Source organism: Salvelinus fontinalis, chromosome 7 (genome assembly GCF_029448725.1).
Source record: "Salvelinus fontinalis isolate EN_2023a chromosome 7, ASM2944872v1, whole genome shotgun sequence".
NCBI lineage: Eukaryota > Metazoa > Chordata > Actinopteri > Salmoniformes > Salmonidae > Salvelinus > Salvelinus fontinalis.
The window spans coordinates 12,377,923-12,398,324 of NC_074671.1; the positions used below are offsets into that span (position 1 = coordinate 12,377,923).

Here is a 20,402-nt window from a genome sequence, read left to right on the forward strand (position 1 = left end):
AACTCAAGTCTTTTTATTTTTTTTACATTTAAAATACAGATCAACAATTTACATTCTAACATCATACAAAACAGAACGCAGGTATTAACGAGAAAATACAAAAAATATTTACAAAAAATAAACAGTTCTAGTGCAATTGTAGTCACTCTGAAAAAATCTTATTGTAATGATTTAGGAAATAGTTATTCTTGTTATTGTTCACTAGGGTTAATGTTTTAATAAAATAGTTAAATTCAATAAAAATAAAAAATAATTTGGTCTAGAATTTTGGAATTTTTGTTTGTGTATGAACTATTTGGCAACAAGAATTTAAAAAAAAATCACAATCATTTCAGTGGTCTTGTTATCATTGCAACAGTAACATATTATATCTTTCATGTCAAAAACATAGGTAGTGTTCATAATAATGGTAAATAAGTATTTTGCATGGTTTTCCCAAAATTCCGACACAAATTTAAATTCAAAGAACAAGTGAGACAGATTCTCACCTTCTTTTTCACAGAAAACGCAGATATCATCAATTGCCACAAATTCGGATATCATAGAATTACATGGATATATCTTATTAAACATTTTGAAGTGCACTTCCAGCACCACACAACAGCATTTATGTCACAGTATTGCTTCCGTCCGTCCCTCACCCCGAACCGGGCTCGAACCAGGGACCCTCTGCACACATCAACAACTCCCACGAAACACCGTTAGCCAACGCTCCACAAAAGCCGCGGGGAACAACTACTTCAGGCCTTAGAGCGAGTGACGTCACCCGATTGAAACGCTATTAGCGCGCACCACCGCTAATTAGCTAGCCATTTCACATCGGTTACATCAGCAGCGGGCCAGCAGCAATTTCAGTAAATTGCAAATCATTGTTGGCTGACTGCAGCAGCAGTAGTACTGGTTCGACGAGCCAAAACCAATGAATATAGTTGATCACAAAGGTTTGATCTTGAACAGAACTTACAACATCAATCAACATGTCTCAATCAAAAGTGTACAGAAAAGAGTGGGAGTCTGTACGTAAACAAATGTCAAATCATATTTTTTGCCGAGATGGCCAGTCAATTTGAGTGACGTTATTGTGCATTCTACGTAATGACGCAGTTTTACGTTATCACGAAATGACATCACAACGCATTTAGCAACAAATCAACCTGTCTCTAGCAACTTACCCTGAAAATTAGTTGGCAACACTGGTTCTGGATAAACTTTGTGATCATTACCAAAGCTAAAATGAATGTTCATTTGTGTAGTCAGACCACTGGGAACGGCTTTGATTACAGAATTAAACTCTCTGGAAATTGGAAACTCATTCAATGTTATAAATTGTTCATATGTGAGAATATTACCCTTGTTGTCGAAAACATCAAGAGCAAAGTCAATATTCCTCTCATGCCAGCTGGGGTAGAACAATGACTTATTCCTTATAAGTCTCAGGCCTTTTTTCTAAAGCTCCGACGTCAAGTCAGAGTACGTTCTTTGCCATTCTGCTGTAATATTTATTAACACAAACATATTTTAAAACCCGTTCTCAAATTAGCAAAGCACTTTTTTTTTTACATATTCACACACATTATGAGAAATGTACATTGTGGTCAATACCACTATCAAACGCTAGATGTCCCGACATGATCGTCCAATCTGTTAAAAATCCTCCAGACATCACTGTCCTAGTAGGCCAATGTAACCGGAAAATATAGCTACACTCCGGGTGAAGCGGAAAAAAAGAACTTGTCGAGGAGGAACGTTAACATTTTAGTGCTGGTTTTGTGCATATATTACTAAGTTTCCGATCTTTGTAAAATGTTATACGTTACTAAGCGTGTGAGTTGAAATAGCCGAATAGTGGTTATTTTAGTTTACCATGATTTCATAACACCAGGGTGTTAGACTGGGCCTCCACGCGGGTGTTTTTTTTTATCCCAAAGCTAGTTGCTAGCTAGTGAACAATCGGCTAACAAAAGTTATATCAAAATATTGGCCTGTTGTTAAAACATGTCAGGTTTTAATTTCGGATCTGGATCCACGAACACTGGCGGGGGGTTTTCGTTTGGAGGCACTGCCAGGTAAGAAGTGTTGGCCACGGCTCACGTAAATTAGCTGATTTATCTCGGGCATAGTTATGTTAACTTACCCAGCATGGATTGTTATCAACTGGCTTAACTAGGTAGTTAACTAACGTTAGCTATCCAGTAGTAATCGTAATAAACCCCACTGTCAAAATTGTGACGTTAAGTAGTTACCTAGCTATATTAGATTAAAGGAGCATAACGTTACTACTTAGTCCAAGGACCTTCCTTAGCTAACGTTACATGCTGTGTGTAAATGCCGAATTGTCTCTGGAGTGGAAGCCAAAACAGCCAAATACTCCATCTAAACGCAAGTCGATTCTCAATTGCGGTACGGTTCTAGAAACATAAATCCCTCTACTTTAATATCTTATCAATAATTTCAGAAATGCAAAATACACACTTACTGTACACCGTTTTAACTGTTGCAGCGACAGTTTTTTTCAGTGACAACATATTTGTGGCATCTGTCTTCCGTTTACACACAGCACAGACGTTCAGAAACGCAGATAGCTAATTAGTACAGGTAGACCACATTGTCTTCCTAATTCACACAGGTCACCTGTCTTCCGTATGTTTTCCGTAAACAAGCGCTGTAACATGGAAATGTGGCCATGTGGGAATTCTAACCCTATAAAGGTTAACCTTTTTTGTTTTTAGAAAATTATTTCAAGCTGATATGAAAGATAAGGACCTCGTGCTTCCAAAACCGTACAGTACCACAAAACACACCCCTACAGAAGACTACTTCGTCCAATGACTCATATGTATAATATAATGGAACTGAGTCATGATCAACTGCTAACTACCACATGTGTTATGGATGCATCAACTGCTTGTGTTTCTCTTCTGAAGGTGTGTGTTTGCTAGCGAGAGAGGGGCTGTGTGATTGTTTGTAATCAGTGTGAGTTTTAGACTTGGGCCTTTGCTGTCATCCTTACTGTACCCAGTCAACATCAAATACATTGTTTGTGACAGTGTCATAAAAACTGTAATATATATATAACAGGTGAGGCATATGTGCATAGTAATGTTTTGTACTTCTCACCCCCCTCTCCCTCTCATTCTCACCCCCTCTCTCTAGTACCCCAGCTGCAGCAGGTATGGGTGGCTTTACTCTGGGTGGTCTGGGTGGTGCAGCCTCCACCACCACCACCTCTTCTCTGGGCCTGGGGGGGTCCCTGTTCGCACAGAAACCTACTGGGGGGTTCTCCTTTAACACTCCTGCCTCAGGTAGGTACACACCACACACACCCACGTTGTTACGACTGTCTGTCTCTCTCCCTCTGCAGACCTGCCCCCTGCTTGTTGTTTCTATCACCCACGTTGTTACGACTGTCTGTCTCTCTCCCTCTGCAGACCTGCCCCCTGCTTGTTGTTTCTATCACCCACGTTGTTACGACTGTCTCTCTCCCTCTGCAGACCTGCCCCCTGCTTGTTGTTTCTATCACCCACGTTGTTACGACTGTCTGTCTCTCTCCCTCTGCGGACCTGCCTTCTGCTTGTTGTTTCTATCACCCACGTTGTTACGACTGTCTGTCTCTCTCCCTCTGCAGACCTGCCCCCTGCTTGTTGTTTCTATCACCCACGTTGTTACGACTGTCTCTCTCCCTCTGCAGACCTGCCCCCTGCTTGTTGTTTCTATCACCCACGTTGTTACGACTGTCTGTCTCTCTCCCTCTGCAGACCTGCCCCCTGCTTGTTGTTTCTTTCACCCACGTTGTTACGACTGTCTGTCTCTCTCCCTCTGCAGACCTGCCCCCTGCTTGTTGTTTCTATCACCCACGTTGTTACGACTGTCTCTCTCCCTCTGCAGACCTGCCCCCTGCTTGTTGTTTCTATCACCCACGTTGTTACGACTGTCTCTCTCCCTCTGCAGACCTGCCCCCTGCTTGTTGTTTCTATCACCCACGTTGTTACGACTGTCTCTCTCCCTCTGCAGACCTGCCCCCTGCTTGTTGTTTCTATCACCCACGTTGTTACGACTGTCTGTCTCTCTCCCTCTGCAGACCTGCCCTCTGCTTGTTGTTTCTACCACCCACGTTGTTACGACTGTCTGTCTCTCTCCCTCTGCAGACCTGCCCCCTGCTTGTTGTTTCTATCACCCACGTTGTTACGACTGTCTGTCTCTCTCCCTCTGCAGACCTGCCCTCTGCTTGTTGTTTCTATCACCCACGCACAAAGAAATGCACAGACATCACATAGATGTAGGTGATTATTGGAGTTGGAGTTGTGTTCTTGTTTCACCACAGGTGCGGCTGCACCCACTAAAGGCCGTACGTTAGGCAAATGTTCCGTCAACGTAGCTACACATGGGTCATGACGTCCACGTCCACCATTGGCCGATCCCAATTTGAAACCTTAGCATGACAAACCAATAGTAGCAGTCTCTGCAGATGAATTTGTTCTCGTTGATGTCATAGGTTGAATCTACCTTTAACCCAGCTCTTTCCTGGTCTCTCCCAGGTGCCCCAGCAGCCTCTACAGCCCCTACCACGGGCTTTAGTATGGCCTTCAATAAACCTTCTGCCTCGGCCCAACCATTCTCCCTCACTGCTGCCTCCTCGGCCCCCTCAGGGGCAGGACTGACGCTAGGCTCCTTCCTCACCTCCACCGCTCCACAACAAGGAGCCACAGGATTCGCTCTCAACCTAGGGGGTGTGGCCACGAGTACAGCCCCGTCCACAGGTCTATCGTTGGGTTCCAGTATGTTCTCTAACATGACTCCTACTGGTTAGTTAACTACATCTATCTGTTCTCTAACATGACTCCTACTGGTTAGTTAACTACATCTATCTGTCTGTTCTCTAACTTGACTCCTACTGGTTAGTTAACTACATCTATCTGTCTGTTCTCTAACATGACTCCTACTGGTTAGTTAACTACATCTATCTGTCTGTTCTCTAACATGACTCCTACTGGTTAGTTAATTACATCTATCTGTCTGTTCTCTAACATGACTCCTACTGGTTAGTTAACTACATCTATCTGTCTGTTCTCTAACATGACTCCTACTGGTTAGTTAACTACATCTATCTGTTCTCTAACATGACTCCTACTGGTTAGTTAACTACATCTATCTGTCTGTTCTCTAACTTGACTCCTACTGGTTAGTTAACTACATCTATCTGTCTGTTCTCTAACATGACTCCTACTGGTTAGTTAATTACATCTATCTGTCTGTTCTCTAACATGACTCCTACTGGTTAGTTAACTACATCTGTCTGTCTGTTCTCTAACATGACTCCTACTGGTTAGTTAACTACATCTATCTGTCTGTTCTCTAACATGACTCCTACTGGTTAGTTAACTACATCTATCTGTTCTCTAACATGACTCCTACTGGTTAGTTAACTACATCTATCTGTCTGTTCTCTAACATGACTCCTACTGGTTAGTTAACTACATCTATCTGTCTGTTCTCTAACATGACTCCTACTGGTTAGTTAACTACATCTGTCTGTTCTCTAACATGACTCCTACTGGTTAGTTAACTACATCTATCTGTTCTCTAACATGACTCCTACTGGTTAGTTAACTACATCTGTCTGTTCTCTAACATGACTCCTACTGGTTAGTTAACTACATCTGTCTGTTCTCTAACATGACTCCTACTGGTTAGTTAACTACATCTATCTATCTGTTCTCTAACATGACTCCTACTGGTTAGTTAACTACATCTGTCTGTTCTCTAACATGACTCCTACTGGTTAGTTAACTACATCTATCTGTCTGTTCTCTAACATGACTCCTACTGGTTAGTTAACTACATCTATCTGTCTGTTCTCTAACTTGACTCCTACTGGTTAGTTAACTACATCTATCTGTCTGTTCTCTAACTTGACTCCTACTGGTTAGTTAACTACATCTATCTGTCTGTTCTCTAACTTGACTCCTACTGGTTAGTTAACTACATCTATCTGTTCTCTAACATGACTCCTACTGGTTAGTTAACTACATCTATCTGTCTGTTCTCTAACATGACTCCTACTGGTTAGTTAATTACATCTATCTGTCTGTTCTCTAACATGACTCCTACTGGTTAGTTAACTACATCTATCTGTCTGTTCTCTAACATGACTCCTACTGGTTAGTTAACTACATCTATCTGTCTGTTCTCTAACATGACTCCTACTGGTTAGTTAACTACATCTATCTGTCTGTTCTCTAACTTGACTCCTACTGGTTAGTTAACTACATCTATCTGTCTGTTCTCTAACTTGACTCCTACTGGTTAGTTAACTACATCTATCTGTCTGTTCTCTAACTTGACTCCTACTGGTTAGTTAACTACATCTATCTGTCTGTTCTCTAACTTGACTCCTACTGGTTAGTTAACTACATCTATCTGTTCTCTAACATGACTCCTACTGGTTAGTTAACTACATCTATCTGTCTGTTCTCTAACATGACTCCTACTGGTTAGTTAACTACATCTATCTGTCTGTTCTCTAACATGACTCCTACTGGTTAGTTAACTACATCTATCTGTCTGTTCTCTAACATGACTCCTACTGGTTAGTTAACTACATCTATCTGTCTGTTCTCTAACATGACTCCTACTGGTTAGTTAACTACATCTATCTGTCTGTTCTCTAACATGACTCCTACTGGTTAGTTAACTACATCTATCTGTCTGTTCTCTAACATGACTCCTACTGGTTAGTTAACTACATCTATCTGTCTGTTCTCTAACATGACTCCTACTGGTTAGTTAACTACATCTATCTGTCTGTTCTCTAACATGACTCCTACTGGTTAGTTAACTACATCTATCTGTTCTCTAACATGACTCCTACTGGTTAGTTAACTACATCTGTCTGTTCTCTAACATGACTCCTACTGGTTAGTTAACTACATCTATCTATCTGTTCTCTAACTTGACTCCTACTGGTTAGTTAACTACATCTATCTGTTCTCTAACATGACTCCTACTGGTTAGTTAACTACATCTATCTGTTCTCTAACATGACTCCTACTGGTTAGTTAACTACATCTATCTGTCTGTTCTCTAACATGACTCCTACTGGTTAGTTAACTACATCTATCTGTCTGTTCTCTAACATGACTCCTACTGGTTAGTTAACTACATCTATCTGTCTGTTCTCTAACTTGACTCCTACTGGTTAGTTAACTACATCTATCTGTCTGTTCTCTAACTTGACTCCTACTGGTTAGTTAACTACATCTATCTGTCTGTTCTCTAACTTGACTCCTACTGGTTAGTTAACTACATCTATCTGTCTGTTCTCTAACTTGACTCCTAATGGTTAGTTAACTACATCTATCTGTCTGTTCTCTAACTTGACTCCTACTGGTTAGTTAACTACATCTATCTGTCTGTTCTCTAACTTGACTCCTACTGGTTAGTTAACTACATCTATCTGTTCTCTAACATGACTCCTACTGGTTAGTTAACTACATCTATCTGTTCTCTAACATGACTCCTACTGGTTAGTTAACTACATCTATCTGTTCTCTAACATGACTCCTACTGGTTAGTTAACTACATCTATCTGTTCTCTAACTTGACTCCTACTGGTTAGTTAACTACATCTATCTGTTCTCTAACATGACTCCTACTGGTTAGTTAACTACATCTGTCTGTTCTCTAACATGACTCCTACTGGTTAGTTAACTACATCTATCTGTCTGTTCTCTAACATGACTCCTACTGGTTAGTTAACTACATCTATCTGTCTGTTCTCTAACATGACTCCTACTGGTTAGTTAACTACATCTATCTGTCTGTTCTCTAACATGACTCCTACTGGTTAGTTAACTACATCTATCTGTCTGTTCTCTAACATGACTCCTACTGGTTAGTTAACTACATCTATCTGTCTGTTCTCTAACTTGACTCCTACTGGTTAGTTAACTACATCTATCTGTCTGTTCTCTAACATGACTCCTACTGGTTAGTTAACTACATCTATCTGTCTGTTCTCTAACTTGACTCCTACTGGTTAGTTAACTACATCTATCTGTCTGTTCTCTAACATGACTCCTACTGGTTAGTTAACTACATCTATCTGTCTCTTCTCTAACATGACTCCTACTGGTTAGTTAACTACATCTGTCTGTTCTCTAACATGACTCCTACTGGTTAGTTAACTACATCTATCTGTCTGTTCTCTAACATGACTCCTACTGGTTAGTTAACTACATCTGTCTGTTCTCTAACATGACTCCTACTGGTTAGTTAACTACATCTATCTGTCTGTTCTCTAACATGACTCCTACTGGTTAGTTAACTACATCTATCTGTCTGTTCTCTAACATGACTCCTACTGGTTAGTTAACTACATCTATCTGTTCTCTAACATGACTCCTACTGGTTAGTTAACTACATCTATCTGTCTGTTCTCTAACTTGACTCCTACTGGTTAGTTAACTACATCTATCTGTTCTCTAACATGACTCCTACTGGTTAGTTAACTACATCTGTCTGTTCTCTAACATGACTCCTACTGGTTAGTTAACTACATCTGTCTGTTCTCTAACATGACTCCTACTGGTTAGTTAACTACATCTATCTATCTGTTCTCTAACATGACTCCTACTGGTTAGTTAACTACATCTGTCTGTTCTCTAACATGACTCCTACTGGTTAGTTAACTACATCTATCTGTCTGTTCTCTAACTTGACTCCTACTGGTTAGTTAACTACATCTATCTGTCTGTTCTCTAACTTGACTCCTACTGGTTAGTTAACTACATCTATCTGTCTGTTCTCTAACTTGACTCCTACTGGTTAGTTAACTACATCTATCTGTCTGTTCTCTAACTTGACTCCTACTGGTTAGTTAACTACATCTATCTGTTCTCTAACATGACTCCTACTGGTTAGTTAACTACATCTATCTGTCTGTTCTCTAACATGACTCCTACTGGTTAGTTAACTACATCTATCTGTCTGTTCTCTAACATGACTCCTACTGGTTAGTTAACTACATCTATCTGTCTGTTCTCTAACATGACTCCTACTGGTTAGTTAACTACATCTATCTGTCTGTTCTCTAACATGACTCCTACTGGTTAGTTAACTACATCTATCTGTCTGTTCTCTAACATGACTCCTACTGGTTAGTTAACTACATCTATCTGTCTGTTCTCTAACATGACTCCTACTGGTTAGTTAACTACATCTATCTGTCTGTTCTCTAACATGACTCCTACTGGTTAGTTAACTACATCTATCTGTCTGTTCTCTAACATGACTCCTACTGGTTAGTTAACTACATCTATCTGTTCTCTAACATGACTCCTACTGGTTAGTTAACTACATCTGTCTGTTCTCTAACATGACTCCTACTGGTTAGTTAACTACATCTATCTATCTGTTCTCTAACTTGACTCCTACTGGTTAGTTAACTACATCTATCTGTTCTCTAACATGACTCCTACTGGTTAGTTAACTACATCTATCTGTTCTCTAACATGACTCCTACTGGTTAGTTAACTACATCTATCTGTCTGTTCTCTAACATGACTCCTACTGGTTAGTTAACTACATCTATCTGTCTGTTCTCTAACATGACTCCTACTGGTTAGTTAACTACATCTATCTGTCTGTTCTCTAACTTGACTCCTACTGGTTAGTTAACTACATCTATCTGTCTGTTCTCTAACTTGACTCCTACTGGTTAGTTAACTACATCTATCTGTCTGTTCTCTAACTTGACTCCTACTGGTTAGTTAACTACATCTATCTGTCTGTTCTCTAACTTGACTCCTAATGGTTAGTTAACTACATCTATCTGTCTGTTCTCTAACTTGACTCCTACTGGTTAGTTAACTACATCTATCTGTCTGTTCTCTAACTTGACTCCTACTGGTTAGTTAACTACATCTATCTGTTCTCTAACATGACTCCTACTGGTTAGTTAACTACATCTATCTGTTCTCTAACATGACTCCTACTGGTTAGTTAACTACATCTATCTGTTCTCTAACATGACTCCTACTGGTTAGTTAACTACATCTATCTGTTCTCTAACTTGACTCCTACTGGTTAGTTAACTACATCTATCTGTTCTCTAACATGACTCCTACTGGTTAGTTAACTACATCTGTCTGTTCTCTAACATGACTCCTACTGGTTAGTTAACTACATCTGTCTGTTCTCTAACATGACTCCTACTGGTTAGTTAACTACATCTATCTGTCTGTTCTCTAACATGACTCCTACTGGTTAGTTAACTACATCTATCTGTCTGTTCTCTAACATGACTCCTACTGGTTAGTTAACTACATCTATCTGTCTGTTCTCTAACATGACTCCTACTGGTTAGTTAACTACATCTATCTGTCTGTTCTCTAACTTGACTCCTACTGGTTAGTTAACTACATCTATCTGTCTGTTCTCTAACATGACTCCTACTGGTTAGTTAACTACATCTATCTGTCTGTTCTCTAACTTGACTCCTACTGGTTAGTTAACTACATCTATCTGTCTGTTCTCTAACATGACTCCTACTGGTTAGTTAACTACATCTATCTGTCTCTTCTATAACATGACTCCTACTGGTTAGTTAACTACATCTATCTGTCTGTTCTCTAACATGACTCCTACTGGTTAGTTAACTACATCTATCTGTCTGTTCTCTAACATGACTCCTACTGGTTAGTTAACTACATCTATCTGTCTGTTCTCTAACATGACTCCTACTGGTTAGTTAACTACATCTGTCTGTTCTCTAACATGACTCCTACTGGTTAGTTAACTACATCTATCTGTCTGTTCTCTAACATGACTCCTACTGGTTAGTTAACTACATCTATCTGTTCTCTAACATGACTCCTACTGGTTAGTTAACTACATCTATCTGTCTGTTCTCTAACTTGACTCCTACTGGTTAGTTAACTACATCTATCTGTTCTCTAACATGACTCCTACTGGTTAGTTAACTACATCTATCTGTCTGTTCTCTAACATGACTCCTACTGGTTAGTTAACTACATCTGTCTGTCTGTTCTCTAACATGACTCCTACTGGTTAGTTAACTACATCTATCTGTCTGTTCTCTAACATGACTCCTACTGGTTAGTTAACTACATCTATCTGTCTGTTCTCTAACATGACTCCTACTGGTTAGTTAACTACATCTATCTGTCTGTTCTCTAACATGACTCCTACTGGTTAGTTAACTACATCTGTCTGTCTGTTCTCTAACATGACTCCTACTGGTTAGTTAACTACATCTATCTGTCTGTTCTCTAACATGACTCCTACTGGTTAGTTAACTACATCTGTCTGTTCTCTAACATGACTCCTACTGGTTAGTTAACTACATCTATCTGTCTGTTCTCTAACATGACTCCTACTGGTTAGTTAACTACATCTGTCTGTTCTCTAACATGACTCCTACTGGTTAGTTAACTACATCTATCTGTCTGTTCTCTAACATGACTCCTACTGGTTAGTTAACTACATCTATCTGTCTGTTCTCTAACATGACTCCTACTGGTTAGTTAACTACATCTGTCTGTTCTCTAACATGACTCCTACTGGTTAGTTAACTACATCTGTCTGTTCTCTAACATGACTCCTACTGGTTAGTTAACTACATCTATCTGTCTGTTCTCTAACATGACTCCTACTGGTTAGTTAACTACATCTATCTGTCTGTTCTCTAACATGACTCCTACTGGTTAGTTAACTACATCTATCTGTCTGTTCTATAACATGACTCCTACTGGTTAGTTAACTACATCTATCTGTCTGTTCTCTAACATGACTCCTACTGGTTAGTTAACTACATCTATCTGTCTGTTCTCTAACATGACTCCTACTGGTTAGTTAACTACATCTATCTGTCTGTTCTCTAACATGACTCCTACTGGTTAGTTAACTACATCTATCTGTTCTCTAACATGACTCCTACTGGTTAGTTAACTACATCTATCTGTCTGTTCTCTAACATGACTCCTACTGGTTAGTTAACTACATCTATCTGTCTGTTCTCTAACATGACTCCTACTGGTTAGTTAACTACATCTATCTGTCTGTTCTCTAACATGACTCCTACTGGTTAGTTAACTACATCTATCTGTCTGTTCTCTAACATGACTCCTACTGGTTAGTTAACTACATCTATCTGTCTGTTCTCTAACTTGACTCCTACTGGTTAGTTAACTACATCTATCTGTCTGTTCTCTAACATGACTCCTACTGGTTAGTTAACTACATCTATCTGTCTGTTCTCTAACTTGACTCCTACTGGTTAGTTAACTACATCTATCTGTCTGTTCTCTAACTTGACTCCTACTGGTTAGTTAACTACATCTATCTGTCTGTTCTCTAACATGACTCCTACTGGTTAGTTAACTACATCTATCTGTCTGTTCTCTAACATGACTCCTACTGGTTAGTTAATTACATCTATCTGTCTGTTCTCTAACTTGACTCCTACTGGTTAGTTAACTACATCTATCTGTCTGTTCTCTAACTTGACTCCTACTGGTTAGTTAACTACATCTGTCTGTTCTCTAACATGACTCCTACTGGTTAGTTAACTACATCTATCTGTCTGTTCTATAACATGACTCCTACTGGTTAGTTAACTACATCTGTCTGTTCTCTAACATGACTCCTACTGGTTAGTTAACTACATCTATCTGTCTGTTCTCTAACTTGACTCCTACTGGTTAGTTAACTACATCTATCTATCTGTTCTCTAACATGACTCCTACTGGTTAGTTAACTACATCTGTCTGTTCTCTAACTTGACTCCTACTGGTTAGTTAACTACATCTATCTGTCTGTTCTCTAACATGACTCCTACTGGTTAGTTAACTACATCTGTCTGTCTGTTCTCTAACTTGACTCCTACTGGTTAGTTAATTACATCTATCTGTCTGTTCTCTAACATGACTCCTACTGGTTAGTTAACTACATCTATCTGTCTGTTCTCTAACTTGACTCCTACTGGTTAGTTAACTACATCTATCTGTCTGTTCTCTAACATGACTCCTACTGGTTAGTTAACTACATCTATCTGTCTGTTCTCTAACATGACTCCTACTGGTTAGTTAACTACATCTATCTGTCTGTTCTCTAACATGACTCCTACTGGTTAGTTAACTACATCTATCTGTTCTCTAACTTGACTCCTACTGGTTAGTTAACTACATCTATCTGTCTGTTCTCTAACTTGACTCCTACTGGTTAGTTAACTACATCTATCTGTTCTCTGACATGACTCCTACTGGTTAGTTAACTACATCTATCTGTCTGTTCTCTAACATGACTCCTACTGGTTAGTTAACTACATCTATCTGTCTGTTCTCTAACATGACTCCTACTGGTTAGTTAATTACATCTATCTGTCTGTTCTCTAACTTGACTCCTACTGGTTAGTTAACTACATCTATCTGTTCTCTAACATGACTCCTACTGGTTAGTTAACTACATCTATCTGTCTGTTCTCTAACATGACTCCTACTGGTTAGTTAATTACATCTATCTGTCTGTTCTCTAACATGACTCCTACTGGTTAGTTAACTACATCTGTCTGTTCTCTAACATGACTCCTACTGGTTAGTTAACTACATCTATCTGTCTGTTCTCTAACATGACTCCTACTGGTTAGTTAACTACATCTATCTGTCTGTTCTCTAACTTGACTCCTACTGGTTAGTTAACTACATCTATCTGTCTGTTCTCTAACATGACTCCTACTGGTTAGTTAACTACATCTATCTGTCTGTTCTCTAACATGACTCCTACTGGTTAGTTAACTACATCTATCTGTCTGTTCTCTAACATGACTCCTACTGGTTAGTTAACTACATCTATCTGTCTGTTCTCTAACTTGACTCCTACTGGTTAGTTAACTACATCTATCTGTCTGTTCTCTAACATGACTCCTACTGGTTAGTTAACTACATCTATCTGTCTGTTCTCTAACATGACTCCTACTGGTTAGTTAATTACATCTATCTGTCTGTTCTCTAACTTGACTCCTACTGGTTAGTTAACTACATCTATCTGTTCTCTAACATGACTCCTACTGGTTAGTTAACTACATCTATCTGTCTGTTCTCTAACATGACTCCTACTGGTTAGTTAATTACATCTATCTGTCTGTTCTCTAACATGACTCCTACTGGTTAGTTAACTACATCTGTCTGTTCTCTAACATGACTCCTACTGGTTAGTTAACTACATCTATCTGTCTGTTCTCTAACATGACTCCTACTGGTTAGTTAACTACATCTATCTGTCTGTTCTCTAACATGACTCCTACTGGTTAGTTAACTACATCTATCTGTTCTCTAACATGACTCCTACTGGTTAGTTAACTACATCTATCTGTTCTCTAACATGACTCCTACTGGTTAGTTAACTACATCTATCTGTCTGTTCTCTAACATGACTCCTACTGGTTAGTTAACTACATCTATCTGTCTGTTCTCTAACATGACTCCTACTGGTTAGTTAACTACATCTGTCTGTTCTCTAACATGACTCCTACTGGTTAGTTAACTACATCTATCTGTTCTCTAACATGACTCCTACTGGTTAGTTAACTACATCTATCTGTCTGTTCTCTAACATGACTCCTACTGGTTAGTTAACTACATCTATCTGTTCTCTAACATGACTCCTACTGGTTAGTTAACTACATCTATCTGTCTGTTCTCTAACTTGACTCCTACTGGTTAGTTAACTACATCTATCTGTCTGTTCTCTAACATGACTCCTACTGGTTAGTTAACTACATCTATCTGTCTGTTCTCTAACTTGACTCCTACTGGTTAGTTAACTACATCTATCTGTTCTCTAACATGACTCCTACTGGTTAGTTAACTACATCTATCTGTTCTCTAACATGACTCCTACTGGTTAGTTAACTACATCTGTCTGTTCTCTAACATGACTCCTACTGGTTAGTTAACTACATCTATCTGTCTGTTCTCTAACTTGACTCCTACTGGTTAGTTAACTACATCTATCTGTCTGTTCTCTAACATGACTCCTACTGGTTAGTTAACTACATCTATCTGTCTGTTGTCTAACATGACTCCTACTGGTTAGTTAACTACATCTATCTGTCTGTTCTCTAACATGACTCCTACTGGTTAGTTAACTACATCTATCTGTCTGTTCTCTAACTTGACTCCTACTGGTTAGTTAACTACATCTATCTGTCTGTTCTCTAACATGACTCCTACTGGTTAGTTAACTACATCTATCTGTTCTCTAACATGACTCCTACTGGTTAGTTAACTACATCTATCTGTCTGTTTTCTAACATGACTCCTACTGGTTAGTTAACTACATCTATCTGTCTGTTCTCTAACATGACTCCTACTGGTTAGTTAACTACATCTATCTGTCTGTTCTCTAACATGACTCCTACTGGTTAGTTAATTACATCTATCTGTCTGTTCTCTAACATGACTCCTACTGGTTAGTTAACTACATCTATCTGTCTGTTCTCTAACTTGACTCCTACTGGTTAGTTAACTACATCTATCTGTCTGTTCTCTAACTTGACTCCTACTGGTTAGTTAACTACATCTATCTGTCTTTTCTCTAACATGACTCCTACTGGTTAGTTAACTACATCTATCTGTTCTCTAACATGACTCCTACTGGTTAGTTAACTACATCTATCTGTCTGTTCTCTAACATGACTCCTACTGGTTAGTTAACTACATCTATCTGTCTGTTCTCTAACATGACTCCTACTGGTTAGTTAACTACATCTATCTGTCTGTTCTCTAACATGACTCCTACTGGTTAGTTAACTACATCTATCTGTCTGTTCTCTAACATGACTCCTACTGGTTAGTTAACTACATCTATCTGTCTGTTCTCTAACATGACTCCTACTGGTTAGTTAACTACATCTATCTGTCTGTTCTCTAACATGACTCCTACTGGTTAGTTAACTACATCTATCTGTCTGTTCTCTAACATGACTCCTACTGGTTAGTTAACTACATCTATCTGTTCTCTAACTTGACTCCTACTGGTTAGTTAACTACATCTATCTGTCTGTTCTCTAACATGACTCCTACTGGTTAGTTAACTACATCTATCTGTCTGTTCTCTAACATGACTCCTACTGGTTAGTTAACTACATCTATCTGTCTGTTCTCTAACATGACTCCTACTGGTTAGTTAACTACATCTATCTGTTCTCTAACATGACTCCTACTGGTTAGTTAACTACATCTATCTGTCTGTTCTCTAACATGACTCCTACTGGTTAGTTAACTACATCTATCTGTCTGTTCTCTAACATGACTCCTACTGGTTAGTTAACTACATCTATCTGTTCTCTAACTTGACTCCTACTGGTTAGTTAACTACATCTATCTGTCTGTTCTCTAACATGACTCCTACTGGTTAGTTAACTACATCTATCTGTCTGTTCTCTAACATGACTCCTACTGGTTAGTTAACTACATCTATCTGTCTGTTCTCTAACATGACTCCTACTGGTTAGTTAACTACATCTATCTGTCTGTTCTCTAACATGACTCCTACTGGTTAGTTAACTACATCTATCTGTCTGTTCTCTAACATGACTCCTACTGGTTAGTTAACTACATCTATCTGTTCTCTAACATGACTCCTACTGGTTAGTTAACTACATCTATCTGTTCTCTAACATGACTCCTACTGGTTAGTTAACTACATCTATCTGTTCTCTAACATGACTCCTACTGGTTAGTTAACTACATCTATCTGTTCTCTAACTTGACTCCTACTGGTTAGTTAACTACATCTATCTATCTGTTCTCTAACTTGACTCCTACTGGTTAGTTAACTACATCTATCTGTTCTCTAACTTGACTCCTACTGGTTAGTTAACTACATCTATCTGTTCTCTAACATGACTCCTACTGGTTAGTTAACTACATCTATCTGTTCTCTAACATGACTCCTACTGGTTAGTTAACTACATCTATCTGTCTGTTCTCTAACATGACTCCTACTGGTTAGTTAACTACATCTATCTGTCTGTTCTCTAACTTGACTCCTACTGGTTAGTTAACTACATCTATCTGTCTGTTCTCTAACATGACTCCTACTGGTTAGTTAACTACATCTATCTGTTCTCTAACATGACTCCTACTGGTTAGTTAACTACATCTGTCTGTTCTCTAACACAGTCCACTCTGGGAGGACAGGGGTTAGCAGTAGGGTTGTATGGGCCAGTCCACTCTGGGAGGACTGGGGTTAGCAGTAGGGTTGTGTGGGCCAGTCCACTCTGGGAGGACTGGGGTTAGCAGTAGGGTTGTATGGGACAGTCCACTCTGGGAGGACTGGGGTTAGCAGTAGGGTTGTATGGGACAGTCCACTCTGGGAGGACTGGGGTTAGCAGTAGGGTTGTATGGGCCAGTCCACTCTGGGAGGACTGGGGTTAGCAGTAGGGTTGTATGGGCCAGTCCACTCTGGGAGGACTGGGGTTAGCAGTAGGGTTGTGTGGGCCAGTCCACTCTGGGAGGACTGGGGTTAGCAGTAGGGTTGTATGGGACAGTCCACTCTGGGAGGACTGGGGTTAGCAGTAGGGTTGTATGGGACAGTCCACTCTGGGAGGACTGGGGTTAGCAGTAGGGTTGTATGGGCCAGTCCACTCTGGGAGGACTGGGGTTAGCAGTAGGGTTGTGTGGGCCAGTCCACTCTGGGAGGACTGGGGTTAGCAGTAGGGTTGTGTGGGACAGTCCACTCTGGGAGGACTGGGGTTAGCAGTAGGGTTGTGTGGGCCAGTCCACTCTGGGAGGACTGGGGTTAGCAGTAGGGTTGTATGGGCCAGTCCACTCTGGGAGGACTGGGGTTAGCATTAGGGTTGTATGGGACGGACACATTTGCGAGGTTGTATGTGTGTTTGTGTCGTTGTTTTTTTTAATGTTAACTCTTGTGTGTGTTTCCAGGTTTAGCCCAGACCACTCTTGGTTCAGGGGGGTTGACGTTAGGTTCCTTAGTCTCTACCTCGACCGCAATCTCAGCGGCCCCCAGCCTTGGACTGGGCGGAGTTGACTTCAGCACTTCCTCAGAGAAAAAGAGCGACAAATCATTAGGGGCCAGCCCACAGTAAGTACTACTGACTGACACCTGTCTGGACCAATAAGATTCCGCAGTGTGACCAATGACTGAGTGCAGGTGCCCCTTATGGTTGTCATAATGGGTTTCTCGCTCTCTCTTTCAGGGACAGTAAAGCGCTGAAAGATGAAAACTTGCCTCCAGTCATCTGTCAGGATGTAGACCATTTCCAGTAAGTGAGGAAGTCGTGCATCGTCATGCGCGTGTGTCTACATCTGTAACACTGTCTTTAGTCATGAATATCCATTGTGTTGATGTGTGAGTGTCTACATCTGTAACACTGTCTTTAGTCATGAATATCCATTGTGTTGATGTGTGAGTGTCTACATCTGTAACACTGTCTTTAGTCATGAATATCCATTGTGTTGATGTGTGAGTGTCTACATCTCATACATCTCTAACACTGTCTTTGGTCATGAATATCCATTGTGTTGACGTGTGAGTTCTCCGTCCTGTAGGAAGTTTGTGAAGGAGCAGAAGCAGGTTCACGAGGAGATCAGCCGGATGTCTTTTAAAGCCATGCTGAAGGTTCAGGATGACATCAAGAGTCTCAAACAGCTGCTGTCTGTCAGCGCCTCGGGACTACAGAGAAACGCCCTGGCTATAGGTCACCTGAAGATGGAGGCTGCGCTGGTACACACACTGAAGTCACATTGTCCTTTGAGGAATTCAGGATCAAAACTAAATTGCCCTAAGTGTTGCTGGGCTTGATAGTGGGGGTCTCTCTCTCTCTCTGTGTGTGTGTGTAGGAGTTGAAGAATGCAGACATAGCTCTACGGACTCAGAAGACCCCCCCTGGTCTCCAACATGAAAATACAGCTCCCTATGAGTGAGTAGTCCCATCATCATCACACCCCCTGAACTTACCTTTGCACGTTTTCCTTCAGAACCACATAGATTCATCTACTGCATTTTATCTCTAATAAGTTGAATCCTGTCTCTCTCTTCTGTCATTCTCTCTTTCTGTGTCTCTCTCTCTCTCTAGTTATTTCCGGTGTTTCGTGGATCAGTTTGAGGTCCAGCTGCAGCAGTACAGACAGCAGATAGAGGAGCTGGAGAATCACCTCTCCACACAGGGCAGTGGATCACACATCACACCACAGGGTGAGAATCACCTCTACACAGGGCAGTGGATCACACATCACACCACAGGGTGAGAATCACTTCTATACACAGGGCAGTGGATCACACATCACACCACAGGGTGAGAATCACTTCTATACACAGGGCAGTGGATCACACCACAGGGTGAGAATCACTTCTATACACAGGGCAGTGGATCACACATCACACCACAGGGTGAGAATCACCTCTACACAGGGCAGTGGATCACACATCACACCACAGGGCAGTGGATCACATATCACACCACAGGGTGAGAATCACCTCTACACAGGGCAGTGGATCACACATCACACCACAGGGCAGTGGATCACACATCACACCACAGGGCAGTGGATCACACATCACACCACAGGGTGAGAATCACCTCTCAGGACTCCTGACTTCATACTCTGTGTTTGTTGTGTTTCTCTCTTCATACTGCATGTGTAGATCTGTCTCTGGCCATGCAGAAGTTGTACCAGACGTTTGTTTGTCTGGCTGCTCAGCTCCAGTCAGTACACGAGAACGTCAAGGTAAGTCCTACAGACCGCTAACAACATCACCTTGACCAATCACCAAGAGCTATAAATAAAGTATTTAGAATGAAGGGATTGAGGTTCTTCCTCTATGGTAGATCCTGAAGCAGCAGTACCTGGGATACCGCCGGGCCTTCCTGGAGGACTCCACTGATGTTTTCGAGTCCAAGCGGGCGGCCAGTAAGAAGTGGAAGAGCGCCCCACGCGTCACAATCGGTCCCGCCCCGTTTGGCAGTGTCCCTAACGCAGCAGCGGTCGCCATGGCAGCCACGCTGAGCCAGCAGCAGCCCGGCCCAGGTGTGAACTCCGCCTTCAAGTTCTAGAACCCTGACCCTTCGTATTTGACCTTTCACCTTACCAACCCCTCAGTCTGACAGAGGGAGACTGAGGGGGAGAGCGAGAAAGAGGAGAATGAAAAGCAATTACATTTACATTTAAGTCATTTAGCAGACGCTCTTATCCAGAGCGACTTACAAGTACATACATTCATACTTTTTTTGTACTGGCCCCCCGTGGGAATCGAACCCACAACCCTGGCGTTGCAAGCGCCATGCTCTACCAACTGAGCTACACGGGACCATGGCAGCCACAAGCAATGTAGCCAGTGCCAAACTTTCTGTTGAGTTTCTT

At 40.8% G+C, this 20,402-nt stretch overlaps 1 protein-coding gene across 5 annotated transcripts in view; it reads left to right on the top strand.

Annotated features, from left to right (window-relative positions):
- The first annotated feature begins 1,637 nt into the window (after positions 1-1,637).
- The window catches only part of LOC129858986 (nucleoporin p58/p45-like), a 31,936-nt gene continuing 13,171 nt past the window's right edge, over positions 1,638-20,402 (top strand). For 4 of the 5 annotated variants that reach the window (XM_055928264.1, XM_055928266.1, XM_055928268.1 and 1 more), the window contains exons 1-10: positions 1,638-2,066; positions 3,154-3,302; positions 4,536-4,802; positions 17,964-18,123; positions 18,239-18,304; positions 18,591-18,765; positions 18,882-18,961; positions 19,118-19,236; positions 19,687-19,769; positions 19,871-20,069. In XM_055928264.1, the coding sequence (XP_055784239.1) occupies positions 1,996-2,066; positions 3,154-3,302; positions 4,536-4,802; positions 17,964-18,123; positions 18,239-18,304; positions 18,591-18,765; positions 18,882-18,961; positions 19,118-19,236; positions 19,687-19,769; positions 19,871-20,069 (1,369 nt within the window). In that variant the 5' untranslated portion in view covers positions 1,638-1,995. The remainder of the gene's footprint in view (positions 2,067-3,153; positions 3,303-4,535; positions 4,803-17,963; positions 18,124-18,238; positions 18,305-18,590; positions 18,766-18,881; positions 18,962-19,117; positions 19,237-19,686; positions 19,770-19,870; positions 20,070-20,402) is intronic. The other variant, XM_055928265.1, reaches the window with a different exon arrangement.